Raw genomic sequence first — 12,990 nt, 5'->3', positions numbered from 1 at the left:
CGCCCCACTGCCCCCTCGTCGCCGAGCCTGCACCCCCCTCCTCTTCCCCATCCGTCGTGGAGGGGCGGCTGTCAGTCCGCCCGTCTTGCCTGCTGTCCGTCTGTCTTCGACAACAGCCGCACGACGCACGCACTAGAGTCCTACCACGCACGACAGAGCGGGCAGCCTCCTCCAGCAGCCGCACTGCTCACCCCTTCCTCTTACCCCCTCCCCACGCTAAGTAATGTTTGAGCATTGTTTTGAGTTTTGGCGCATCTTTCTGGACATTCAGTCGTTCTTTTAAGGGGGCATAAACCTAAACGGATGCAAACAGGAGTTTGTAGTTCCCGGGCAACCATGCCCAGGAAATAGAAAGGAGCGCCACCTGGCGGTGCTCCTCGACTTGTGAAATGTCGTCTGCTTGTGACGTCACATCTATGAGAAACGCTGTTGTGCTCAACTTTTTAAAAACAATTATATTCAACTGAGGGTTCTAGGCATGCAGGGACAAGCAGCTCTGAAACGAACATATTTTTTTCGCATCATGTCAAAGATGTTTTACTTATTTAACTAGTGTCGAACAACAGTTTCTACATCTCTTTCCGGCTGCCGGACAAGCCGCGCGGGGACAAAAGGCTGAGGGCTGCGGGCTGAGGCAACCATAGGCATCTCCGAACGCAGCCAAGGGCGCTATCAGTAAACATTTTGCCAAGTCTCTTTTCTGTATATTGGTGTGCTAATGCAGAGAAAAGTCTTCCCTGAAGTACTTTCACCCCGGCCATGACAAATGTGAAACGTCTTCTTATGGGTGCTCATGATCTTTTGAATTTGAAATAATAGCACCCCAGCACCTTGGTATGTAACCTCACTGTTCATTCATGTTTACATTTGAAGTCGGATCATCTTTCAATGAAAAAAATTGTCAGGAGTCCAACCTCTCTCACTATTTGCTATTTTTCCAAACTTAATCTGGCAGAAACCGACTGAAAATGAAATCACGAAAGAATAAGGACTTACGAACTATAAAGGAAGGAGTTGTTGGCAAGTATGTCAAGAAAGAAACACCACCTGAAATGCCAAGTAAGACATCAAATATAGCCATCCTTTCTTTAAAACTTCACTCATTATTACCTTCACTTAATCACAAACGTTTTATGTATTGTCCCGATTAGTCATTAACGTTTGGACTACAGATCCAGTGAAGAAAATTTCAAGTCGTAAAAGCTCTCAGTCCAATTCATCTGTTGTGTCTGTAAGTGGTTTTGACATCTAAGAAAACTACCGCTATTCTCTTCTTTTAGGGAGGGCTGACGCATAATTGTTGTACCATTTTCAGGTTGGTTCGCAACCTACTAGAATAGTTCAGAAGTTTGGCAGCCGTATGACCCCAAGCCCTAGCGCATCGCTTGGGCATGAAGGGAAGTATACACCTAGCAGTTCTGTTCCAGACCTTGCACATAGGTTTGTACCCAATTTCAAACATATCTTTAATAAAATTGATTTCTTTTGCCACTGTATTTCAGGTATGTATGGAAAATAACTTTTTGTTTTTTAAAATAGATTTGCCAGTTTGTCAATGGGGAGTGGTTCTGAATATGGATCAAGTAATCCAGTCTCAAGCTATAGTTTGGTGCCTAGCAGTAGTCACGTTACTAGTGAGCTTCCTCCGGTATGAGGTTTCATTTTAGGCTAACAAAATCTTGACATACAGCTTTTAAAATTAAATTAAATTCATTGCTCGGGATTTTCTTTAGCTTAATGTGATGTATATGCATACACACTGTGCTGACTATCAGGATGCATATGGACTTCATCAACCTGACCAAGGGTATGGTGAGACTGCTCATCATCAACACCTTGATGATTATAGACTATCATCATACCAGGTAATTTCATGCTTGGTAGTCCTAAAATTTGATTATTTTTTTCCCTTGTAGTAGCTTATTATTAAAAAGTTTACCGCCTTAAAGTAATTAAGATTTTTGTACAATTCTTTGCAGAACATTGCTTATGGTCATCAATTGCTGCATACACCACAGCAATCGACTCATGCTCTGCACATGTCCATTCCACATGCCTTGCATGGTCTAACCCATGAAGCTCTTCAGGGGTCTCAACACAGTCTACATCAAGCACCATCTGATGCTGCCAGTATGTTCTATATATGTCCTAGTTGTTGTAATGCTGAAAAGAAATCTAAAATTGTTACAACTAATGTCTTGGAATGTTTAGATGGTGCTGATGGAGTAGCAGAGGAACTCCCTTTACCTCCTGGCTGGTCAGTAGATTTCACTCTTCGTGGCCGTAAATATTACATTGACCACAATACAAAAACTACCCATTGGAGCCACCCCTTAGAAAAGGAAGGTCTTCCAACTGGATGGGAACGTATTGATTCACCTGAATACGGTATCTATTACGTCAAGTAAGTACTTAAAATAGGTTGTGAAGGGATATTTTCATTCATTAATTTACAGTTTTAAATTTTAAAAATAATTTTATTTAGCCATATCACACAACATGCTCAGTATGACCATCCATGTGCTCCACACTACAATTACCAGCCTGAGTTTCGGTCATCCCTGGATGTACCTCTTCCTTTGCCTCCACACATTCATTTTCATCCTCCCAGTGTACTTGTGCCAGCAAACCCGTATTTAAATGAAGGTATGAGCTTTTCATCACGTCTTCATTTTTTTCATTTGTTTTTGCTTTGTTGTAAAGCAAGGCTGACTTTAACATTTTCAAATGTCAGTGTTTTAATATCATGTTCTTTTTGAATAAATTGTTACTGTCTCTGTTTTTCAGAAATTCCAAACTGGTTAGGAGTTTATTCAAGAGCATCACAGGACTTAGATCACAAACTAAAATGGGAAATGTTCAGGTTGCCAGAACTTGACTGTTTTAATGTTATGCTCACACGATTGTACAAACAGGAACTGGAAGAAATTGTTATGCGTTATGAAGCCTATAGGTCAGAAAGCAATGTTAAGAAATGGCATTACAGCAGTGACTATTTATAGCTGCAAGTTATAAAAGATACTTCTGATTGTTCTGAGATTATTTTTTTTTCATTCTATTTTCAGATCGGCCCTTGCATATGAAGCAGAAAGGAGGGTAACTGCACAACACAAGATACTAGCACTGCCTGCACCAAATGAGGGGCCCAGAGAAACTCCAGTTATTTCTCAGAATGTTGAGACAAAAGTATGATCATGCGCTGCTTGCTGCTGTTCTTTTGTTGGATGTTTCTGAGTAGGGCTGATTTCCACAATTTCATTTTCTATTGTGCCTTGTAGAATATTTCTCCTATTGGCTGTGTCCTAGATCAATAAGCTACTTTGAAAGTATTTTCAATTTTGGTTAGATTGAGTACCCACTCATTGTTTTTTAAATCTATTGTACATATCACAGTAGACACAAGTTATTCTGATTTTTCTCTTGCACTGAGGTTTTCCTCTACTGGATTTTTTATATGAAATTTCTGTTTTTATCTTCTATAATTGTTATTGATTTTAAGGAAACCTGATTTTAATCCACATCCTACTATATTTTTGTTTCTTTTTAAAATAAGCTTACATATCCATAGATAAAGATTGTACTGCTTTTGGTAACTTTGTGATATTTTAAAGGAATATTTTTTATCCAGATGAATTACATTGCTCCTTTTAAAACAATTTCTCCTCTTTTAATTAATGTAACTAAATCCAAAACCAAGCAAAACGAAATGGATATCATTCTTACGCTTTTTTGTATCAAGTATGTTGCTTCTGGTTACTTAAAGCATTCAAAATTTTGATTGTTATACTAGAATTAGGTTTTATTCGGTACAGTAACACGACAACATTATCAATCTCTCATAAATAGCTACTCTTCTTCACCAAAGAATTCTTTACTATCCTTATCAACATTTAATTCATCATCTTCACTATATTTATACTCTCCATCTTTTGATAAAGAAAATCCTTGAGTAGAATAGATTTTCATGTTATCAGCTCTAAATATTCTTCCATAATAAAACCCTATTTCAAAGAAAACGTGGATTAGGAACATCCTTGAACATTAAGACAGGACTTGACAAAAGATTTCAAAGAGATTACCTGGATTTACATAGTCTTCCTCTCCAACTTTCCCAAACATGGATCCTCCAGACTTCTTCTTCTCACCAAAAATTATATAAACAGCTGATCCGAATATCGTCCAGCCAGTCAAAATGTAAGCATACGTGAAAAATGAAGTATAAAATTGAGCTTTTTGCACAGGTATAGGTGCCATAACTTTGCGAACTTGTCGCCGGATCCAGAAGTAGAACATTTTGCTGAAAAAACAGTGAAAAAAATTCACGGATTTTAGGAGGAAATTCTTAGATATATCATGGAGTTACAGTGAAACTCTTGAATGGCCATTTGTAGGAATGAAAATAAACATACCTAACCTATGTAGTTGACCTTTATATGCAAGCTAACAAACAGAAGACACAACTACAAAATTTTCATAAAATTCATGAAAACGTTCGTTATTATTATGAGAAGGTGATTCTTTTCACACCATGCAATCTCTTCACAGTGAAGTGTTTCGTATTATTTGAAGCAGACGAAATATTTCCCCATACATTGCTGCTCCTAATGTTTTCATACTCACGGTCTGTTGGATATATGCGTACAGAGCACAGAGATACTAAGATCAATTTTTCAATTTTTCGGGTAAATTTTCTATAAAATCGACGATGCGTGCGTATTTAGTAGTTCTCATTATTATTTTTTAAATATTAGCGCGGTCCTTTATCATCTAGCGATTGATTCATCGGTGAAGGACTGCGTTCGAAAACACTGGCAAGTGCGCGGGGAGTCGAGGTCGCTCTAAGCGTATGTGTTATTCATTCTGTCCTTGTTGCCCCGCTCTCATTGCTGCAAGTGAGAGTGGGACAGTTGAGAATGGAAGGTGTTTTCAAACGCGGACTCATCTTCCGTCCTTCGTCGCGTTGCTGATCGCGTTGCTTTGTTGGGTCTGCTGTGAACTGCTTGCTGCAGACTGATATCGGTACTGGTAATATCCAACCAATGAGGGGATCAGTACGCGATTAATATCTCCATATTAGGTAAGGATCAAAATACAGGCCTCTGGAAGCTCTATACCTTCCAAAGGAAACTTGTAGAGCCCAAAATACAGTGGCTGTGACACTGACAGGTGTCCCCTACCCTACGGTGCGTATCAAAACATGGCTCCTGACAGACAAAGAGGTTAGTGCAGTAGAAACAACTGTCATGACCATATGAGTTGCTGCATGGAAGTAAGGCAGCTGCTTTAAATCGCGACAATTTCCATAATCTATTTGTCCTTTTGTCATTGCTATGAAGCTTATATCTGTGAGCTATGCCTCACCTCACCTTACAAGTTTTATTGGACCACTCAGAACAAAAAAAATATTGCCTGACTAAACAGAATATTTTAACCATCTGAATATTTAGTGTAATTTATATCATTCCCTTCTGATCAACCCTGTGATTTTCCCCAATCCATGCATGTAAGCCACACTCTCCTTGTCCTTGCTATGTCTGTTCAAGGCCATACATCTATGTTTGTATTATTTGCAGAGTGCTTCCCTGATGTCAGTCCTATCTAAAAAATATTCCCTCACCCTTTCACAGTTCCCTAAGAGGGTGTGAGGAGACAGCCTACATCAACGAACTACTGGTTGTGACTCTTGTAATGGACAATATGTTCCTACCATATCAGCAACCAAATGGGGTACCCCAAGAATCGAAGCTTGCCACTTACATGGTATGATTTTGAACATTGCGACAAATGTATTAAAACATTTTCAAGTTTTTCCATTATTTTTCTTGAAAATCCAATTTTGCTTGTTTTACAGAAAAGATCCTCCCCATCTGTTAATTCTCTGTCCAATAATTTGAATACTTTGAGTTTAGACCATACAGCCCAATTTCAAAAGGTTGGGATCTGAAACCTTACATTAATAAATCACCTGAGTTCAGAAACAGAAGACCTTGAATGATAATCACCTCTTCTTTTATAACAGGTTCTTGCTCAATCAACAGAGTTTGTGCCAAGCAATTTGGCAAACAACTCTAGTTCCAATTCCAGTCCAAATTTTCACTTAGGAAATTCTTATGCGTCTCCGGTACGTAGTCCAGCCAATGCACAAACCTTAGCAGGATCACCATTGAGTCATGCTGCATCACAATCCCCTCCCCCTAAAATTTTGCATCCAACACCAGTTCAGCCAGCAGCTTCCACTTACCAAGTATTTTTGTGAATCATTTTTCTCAATTTATTGTGTATTTGATGCTCTTGGTACTAACTCAGTTTCATTTTTATTGAAAGGAAAATGTCGGTGGAACCACTTATTTTTATCCTACTTCACTTGCATCAAGTGGAAGCACTGCTGATGCTGGACAAGTCAGTGCTTCTCCTCTTCCTGATACAGCTAATGCTGTATCATCCCCCAATTACTATATGTATCCTGGAACACCAAGTCATTTAACTCCTATTTCAACATCTCCTGTATCTTCTCCTGGTCCTGGGAAGAAACTTCCTGCAGCTGCATCAAGTAGCTTTTATGTTGCTGATAAATTGCGTCAAGAAATTGCGCTCCGGAACACACTTGTAATGGCTGTCGCTGAAGCAGATCAAAATGCAGGTAAATGTGCCTCATACAAAGGAAATCGGTTTGAAAATCATTCCTACTATTGTTCTAAATGTCAACATTATTAATAAACCTACTTGCCTGTACAGATTTACCTGCTTTAGTTGACAATTATCATGAGCTGTGTCCATTAGAGCCAGCAACAAGTGGCACTCCCAAAGTGAACATCATGGGATATCAAACAACTTCCTATAAAGCCACTCACACTAAAACTGGAGTACGTTATTGCCTAAGAAGAATTCATGGTAAGGGTTTATGATTGTTAAAACAATAAAGTTTTTCTTGAACTATCAATTCAAGTTGGTTTCTTTTGCCTACAGGTTTCAGGCTGCCAAGCACAAAATGTATGACTGTTGTAGATGCGTGGAAACGTCTACAACACTCCAACATTGTACAGCTCAGAGAAGTTTTTACAACTAAAGCATTTAATGATCACTGTTAGTTACTGAAACTATGACTCTCACCACTTTGTCTTTATTAATTTTAAAATTAATTTCAACATTTTTCTTCCTTATTTCAGCAATGATATTTGTTTATGACTATCATCCTGGTTCTGAGACCCTTTTAGCAAAACATTTTTCCCCAACTGGTTCAGATGCACCCAATGGTTATTCTGATGCTTTTTCAAATGATCCGAACGCACCTCGCCCGTACAGCCATCAGAAAAACACAATGTTAAGAGCTCAACATAGTTCCCTTCTACCAGAAGCTGCTATATGGAACTTTATTATTCAAGTCACAGCTGCTCTCAGGGTAATTCATGCAGCAGGTTTAGCATGCCGTGCACTTGATCCTACAAAAATTATTCTTACTGCCCGCTCAAGACTGCGTTTAAGTTGTGCTGGTGTAATGGATGTGCTTACTTTTGATGCCAATGTCACAAATCCTCAAGCTCACATACCACATTATCAGGTATGACTATATACAACTTGAGATTAATCAAGAAAAATATTTTAAGTTTTTGCTTTGAATTCTCCTTTTTCTCATTCCCACAGCAAGAAGATTTGTGTGCCTTGGGAAAGCTAGTTTTAGCCTTGGCTTGTAAATCTCTCATATCTGTACAACCTGAAAATCTCAAGACATCCCTTGATTTGGTTGGCCGAACTTATTCAAGTGACTTACGGAACCTGATTGTGTTAGTGTTTGCCTGGTTTGCCTCTTATCTACTTTGATCTTACCATTTAAGGATTTTATTGAAGTTGTAAATTATCTGTGATTTTAGATACCTGCTGACAACTCAGCAAAGGCGTTCACTCACAGATCTCATGCCAATGATTGGAGCCAGATTTTACACCCAGTTAGATACATTGCAAATCAGAGGAGATGTGCTTGAAAATGAATTGGCAAAGGAAATGGAGAACGGACGTCTTTGCAGACTAATGGTGAAGTTGGGCACAATTAATGAGAGACCTGAGTTAAATCTGGATCCTTCATGGGCAGAAACTGGTGATCGTTACATGTTGAAGCTATTCAGAGACTATGTGTTTCATCAAGTAAGTGAAGATGGAAGACCCTGGTTGGATATGGCACATATTGTCACCTGCTTAAATAAACTAGATGCTGGTGTCAATGAAAAGGTCTGTATTTTTATTTTAACCTGTTTTGCAATCAAATCACTCAAATCATGTAAATGAAAATATCCTTGTTTTTCTTTTATTCTAGATCTGCTTGATGTCCCATGATGAGCAGAGTGTTCTGGTGGTTAGTTATGCAGAGCTCAAACAGTGTCTGGAAACATCTTTTGAGGAAGTTTTCAGTGCTTCAGTGAAGGCAGACTCTCGCTCATAACATTTCATAACTAAGTCAGAATTGAGAATGACATTCAGTATTTTAGACACTTATCACAATCCGTTTGTAGCCCAGAATGTGGCAGGGGATCTGTGCAGCTCCGCCCAAAGACATAGTACAAAATCTGAGATATTTATTGAATCCTATCTCAAAAGCTGAGATCATAAATAAGTGAATTTCTCTTAATACCAATTATTTGCTGTTAAGAGGCAGATCCGTTTCTGTCAGCACAGCAGTTACCACAGTTAGATTTGTCTCTATTAAATTTACGTTCTTGAGTCTGGATTGACATGACATTATTTATTTTGTAACCAGTGGTGCAATAATGTTTGTGAATAAGAGAAGTTGTGATGGTGTAGGGGTTTGATAGCAGTCTTTTGCTGCTGAATTCCTATTGAAATATTTCAGAGCTGTGTTATGATTGTTGCAGACATTTGTTTTTGTTGAACATGAATTATTTTTGACAGGGCACTATCTTTAAAAGAACTAGTCTGTTGTAAAGTGTCCTTTGAGTCCTGTATTTTGGATTTAAATGGCTTTTTGTGTCCTCCCATTTTTGAAATTGCGCCACTGTATGTTATCCAGAGGTAAGAGCAATCTTGTTTACCTGCCATTTTCACCTTTTCTTTCTGGAAATATTGGCTGTTGAGTCATGAAGCCCATTTATACATTCTTATTGGATCTCGACAAAGCGCTGTCCTCAGCAATAAGTATATCTTTTTGTACGCTGGTTTTTGATGTGCATTTACATTTTATTTTGGTACTATAGAGTTGCAAGGAATCATCCTTGACTGAATCTGCATATGAAAGGCCTTTCTACAATATTTTGCTTTTTATTACTGTTGTAGGGATTTTGATTCTAAATATCAATTTTGTAAGTTATTTTTTATTCCATGGCTGTTCGTATTGGTGTCTGTGTCATGACAGCAAGACTTTTTTTTCTCTCTTTTTAATCTGTGAATCAGATCTGTCAAGGTACAAAGATGTTTTTAAGAATAAAGTTTATAAAAGTTTTAATATTGAATTTAGGGTCATGTTTCCACATGCCATAATGTTAAAACATGACTAAATTATTGGGAATTCCACATTATTTTTGTTGCAACAAACTTCTGCTTGTGAAAATTAAATTTTAATTTTGTTTGGTTATGATGAAATAAAATTATGTTTGCAGTAGCAATCAAAACTATTATTTTGCAAAGAATTTTTCATACAAGTAACAAATAAATAATTCAGTTAATAGTGGATGTAAAACCTCAGGTGTTACTGTAGATGATAGTGTATATAGGGAATAATGAACTTTGTTTGCACACTTCTTGTGATTTTGTGCTCATCAGACTCATGCAGGCTTAGGTTGCAGCACCTAGTTGGAGGTGAAAACTGTGGAATCTCTGAGTAAAGTCCAATACATTTCTTATGATTTGTCAGATGCACAGTACTTAACAATGTTTGTAACAGAAATTATGATTGCTTTTGTGTGATGTGATATTTGAACTCTTAGTCATATAAGGGTTCGTCATGAAATAGTCAGTCCGTCGTTGTCCATGCAGATTATATGAATTACCTAATTGCATGTTGGGGCTGGTAAGGTCTTGAGATGTTGCTCCCTTGCAAGGAATTGAGGAATTGTGCTGTTGAGATCTAGAATGGTTTTCACTGCGACCTTATTGTGATATCTGTTTGAGAAAAATACCTGTCAATTAAGTGAGCTATTTTTAATAAAGAAAATGGAAAGTCCTTTGGAAAATAAGAAGCATGCGTATTGATTTGCATCAGCCCTATCAGTCTTTGCGCTGGGCCTCTCCGGATCCACCGCTGGAGGGAAGATCCAGGGTAGGGTGGTGAAAAACTGCTCAAAACTGGAACGCTAATTGGCACTTTCTATATTAAAACGGGGAACTTTTACCTTCGGGTAGTGACAGCCACTGGGGGTTGGCTACTAACAAAATCAAAAGTACCGGGCGTCAGCAGCACCAGCATCCTGCCATACCGGTGGAGGTAAATGTGGGCTGGTCAGCCGCCGTGCCGTGGTGCAGCGCAGCTATCTTTGGCCTAGAGGGCAGCGTGCCGTCCGCCGGCCAGCCTGCGTAGCCTGCGGGGGGCCGGCCCGACGGGGGAGTCGCGCTGTCGCCGTCGCGCATTCGCGCAGTTGGGTCGGACCTGAGTCGGACGTCGGACTAGCGAACAGACTCGGGCAGCCGCCCCTAGAAGCGATGCGCTTCAATGCGCGTTGAAATGCGATTGCAAGCGGAACCATAACAAAGCAGAAGCCTCCAGTCGAAAAAATATCTCAAACGCCCTTATTTTGATGTTACTTTTTATGAAACTTGTGTGGTAGGGTACTATTTTTTTCACACCGAAGACGATAGGACTACTCATTTTAACCGAAACGCACGAGAAATTTTGCATGTTATGGTTCCCGCTACGCGCTGCCACCGCGCCGCTACCGCACCATCGAATGGGGTAAGGTGCTCAATGAACACAAGAACACAGTGCGTTTGGCATTCGACGCCCCTTCTGGCTGGGTCCCGCCCGCTCCGTTGGGCGGCGCGGAGCGCAGAGCCCGGCCGGTCAAGCTGACGTCGCAGAGCCGGGCAGACGCACGACTGTGCAGAACCATACTATATCTGTGTGTTCAGAACAGGACAGGACCGGTAGAGGGGCGAGCGAGAGGGAGAGAGGGGGACAGCGCGGGGCAGCGCCGCCGTCGCTACACCGCGCGGTGCGGCGGGCGCAACGCCAGCCCGGCACAGGCAGGCCAGACCGCCGCAGGAGCGCAGGACAGGACAGAGCCCCAGTACTCGTCCGGCAGGCGCTGCAGACAGGCAGGCTCTCAGCAGCGCTACCCCGCGGCGCCTGGCGTCGCGAACCCCCCCGGCGTCCCGACGCTCGTCACCGGCGACTCGTTCGTGCTGCCCGCGACGCCGCGACTGCCGGCGCACCGCACGCCCGTGACACGACGCGCGGTCACCTGGTGCAGGCCATCCGGGCCGCCGTGCTTCTCCGGTCAGCTGTTGTGGGATGTGAGTTGTTGGCGCTGTCGCCGCTCCCTCTCTCTCTCGTCCCTGCAAGAGGATGACAGCACCGCCGCCGCCCAGCCCGCCGCAACCCCAGCCGACGTGACGCCGCCGTGCCGCGAAGTGACGTGAAGTGACGTGACGTGTGACGTGACACGTGACGATGCGGCTGTGATCAGACGCGTTGTGACAGACGTCCCGCGCAGACGACGCGACGCTGCCCGCGACGCGAGTGAAGTGTGACGAGTGCACGCCGACGCGAGCGCTTCAGCGCTTTTTAGCGAGAGCGAGTGAGAGCGAGAGTGCGCGTGTTATTGTCACCATGGTCGTGCCGCTCGGCGCCCTGAGGATGCTGGGCGCGCTGCTGGTGCTGGTGCTCGCGGGCGCGGGCCGCTGCTGCGCGCTGCCCTCCGACAAGGGCCACGCCGTGGCCGTGGACGCCGAGAGCTGCGCGTCCGTCCAGGAGTACTTCATCAGGAGGAACCTGTCCACGCCCATTCCGGATCAGCCGCAAAGTGGTGAGTACTCCACAGCCAGAATGACGATGATGATGATGATGTTGACGACCGGAGCGACGGCGACGGAACGTCGATCCCGGCTGAACGGTGAGGGTGCGGGGCGGGGGGTTCAGTTGGTATCCCATTTCGCACGGGGTCGCCGGCGGAAGTGGACTTCATTGAGCGGAACCGCGCCGCCGCCGCGGCAGCGACACAGGACGGTGCGCACGCACGCGCACGCACGCTCGCGAGCGCACAACACCGCACCGCACCTGCTGCTTTACTTTTACGAGTCTTTCGCAGCGATAAGCATTTGGTTCCGGCCGTGTGGCTTGTGCGGCCACGGTGCGTACTTACGAGCGCGGGAGGCCGGCCGGGGGGCGAGGGGTGAGGCTAAGGACGGCGTAGTTGCGCCCCCGCCCCGCAACGACGCCGCCAGAACCGCGAGTGAAAATCCCGCTGGGCGAGGGAGGCGCGGGCGGCCCCCGCCCGGCGCCTGCCAGACAGAGTGGTGCCGGTGCCAGTGGCGGCGACGGCGCTGCCGGCGGACGGGCGGACGCTGCGGCTGGCGCTCTGTCAGAGAGAGCGAGAGAGAGAGGGTTTTGGCGGCGGCGGGAGCACCGGGGGGTGGTACACCAGGTGGAGGAGGGAGGTGACAGCCCGCCGCAAGGAGCCGCGGGGGATGCGGGGAGCGTGACGTCCTCGAGGTCCGAGGCTCCCCGATCAGCGGGCTGTCATGGCGCGTCACATGTCGGCCCAGGGCGGCGGGTAGAGGGGGTCGGGGGTGAAATCTCACGCCCCACGCCACGCCCCGTCTCTCTCTATCCCCCCCCCTCACCGCTACCACTCCCCCTCTTCCCTTGGAGACAACAAGGCCGCTCCGTGGGGTGTTGCGGTATGCAGCCCCCGGCCTCGCCCCCGTCTCCTCGCATGCCATAATCGACAAGTACGTACCATGTCCGGCCCCACCGCACCCCCGGCGGGTGGCGGCGGGTCCCCCCGGTGCGGTGCAGGTCCGGACGTGTCTGATCACGGTGTTGGAGGG

The 12,990-nt window shown here is 43.9% G+C and overlaps 4 protein-coding genes across 8 annotated transcripts in view; 3 read left to right on the top strand and 1 right to left on the bottom strand.

Moving 5' to 3' along the window:
* The first annotated feature begins 423 nt into the window (after positions 1 to 423).
* Positions 424 to 3,656, top strand: LOC113206338 (protein salvador homolog 1). Its single transcript, XM_026422372.2, has 11 exons — positions 424 to 834; positions 956 to 1,059; positions 1,152 to 1,231; positions 1,316 to 1,440; positions 1,540 to 1,648; positions 1,734 to 1,865; positions 1,980 to 2,130; positions 2,212 to 2,404; positions 2,486 to 2,646; positions 2,788 to 2,953; positions 3,066 to 3,656. The coding sequence occupies exons 2-11, from the start codon at positions 969 to 971 to the stop codon at positions 3,190 to 3,192; spliced, it is 1,335 nt and encodes a 444-aa protein (XP_026278157.1). The 5' UTR covers positions 424 to 834; positions 956 to 968; the 3' UTR covers positions 3,193 to 3,656.
* Positions 3,657 to 3,772: 116 nt separating this feature from the next.
* On the bottom strand, positions 3,773 to 4,684 carry LOC113206339 (uncharacterized). 2 transcript variants are annotated; one of them, XM_052265329.1, is made up of 4 exons: positions 4,528 to 4,684; positions 4,410 to 4,440; positions 4,080 to 4,297; positions 3,773 to 4,001 (listed from the first exon to the last, which is right to left on the bottom strand). In XM_052265329.1, the coding sequence occupies exons 3-4, from the start codon at positions 4,291 to 4,293 to the stop codon at positions 3,847 to 3,849; spliced, it is 369 nt and encodes a 122-aa protein (XP_052121289.1). In that variant the 5' UTR covers positions 4,294 to 4,297; positions 4,410 to 4,440; positions 4,528 to 4,684; the 3' UTR covers positions 3,773 to 3,846. The 2 variants fall into 2 exon arrangements, with proteins under 2 accessions (XP_052121289.1, XP_026278158.1); XM_026422373.2 differs by having other exon boundaries at positions 4,410 to 4,679.
* Positions 4,685 to 4,859: 175 nt separating this feature from the next.
* On the top strand, positions 4,860 to 10,184 carry LOC113206337 (PAN2-PAN3 deadenylation complex subunit PAN3). 4 transcript variants are annotated; one of them, XM_026422370.2, is made up of 11 exons: positions 4,860 to 5,077; positions 5,628 to 5,760; positions 5,852 to 5,932; positions 6,020 to 6,244; positions 6,325 to 6,640; positions 6,736 to 6,891; positions 6,967 to 7,083; positions 7,167 to 7,558; positions 7,642 to 7,781; positions 7,869 to 8,223; positions 8,309 to 10,184. In XM_026422370.2, the coding sequence occupies exons 2-11, from the start codon at positions 5,689 to 5,691 to the stop codon at positions 8,432 to 8,434; spliced, it is 1,980 nt and encodes a 659-aa protein (XP_026278155.1). In that variant the 5' UTR covers positions 4,860 to 5,077; positions 5,628 to 5,688; the 3' UTR covers positions 8,435 to 10,184. The 4 variants fall into 4 exon arrangements, with proteins under 4 accessions (XP_026278155.1, XP_026278156.1, XP_026278153.1 ...); XM_026422371.2 differs by having other exon boundaries at positions 5,574 to 5,760; positions 6,020 to 6,121; XM_026422368.2 differs by having other exon boundaries at positions 5,574 to 5,760.
* Positions 10,185 to 11,101: 917 nt separating this feature from the next.
* LOC113211501 (division abnormally delayed protein) overlaps positions 11,102 to 12,990 on the top strand; it is a 150,136-nt gene continuing 148,247 nt past the window's right edge. Inside the window, exon 1 of the mRNA XM_052265328.1 lies at positions 11,102 to 11,966. Within this exon, the coding sequence (XP_052121288.1) occupies positions 11,771 to 11,966 (196 nt within the window). The 5' untranslated portion in view covers positions 11,102 to 11,770. The remainder of the gene's footprint in view (positions 11,967 to 12,990) is intronic.

The sequence above is a fragment of the Frankliniella occidentalis genome, unplaced genomic scaffold (assembly GCF_000697945.3).
Source record: "Frankliniella occidentalis isolate FOCC.00 unplaced genomic scaffold, Focc_3.1 Scaffold26, whole genome shotgun sequence".
NCBI classification, from domain to species: domain Eukaryota; kingdom Metazoa; phylum Arthropoda; class Insecta; order Thysanoptera; family Thripidae; genus Frankliniella; species Frankliniella occidentalis.
The sequence above is the reverse complement of the archived record's forward strand: the minus strand, read 5'-3'. Positions and strand labels throughout refer to the sequence as shown.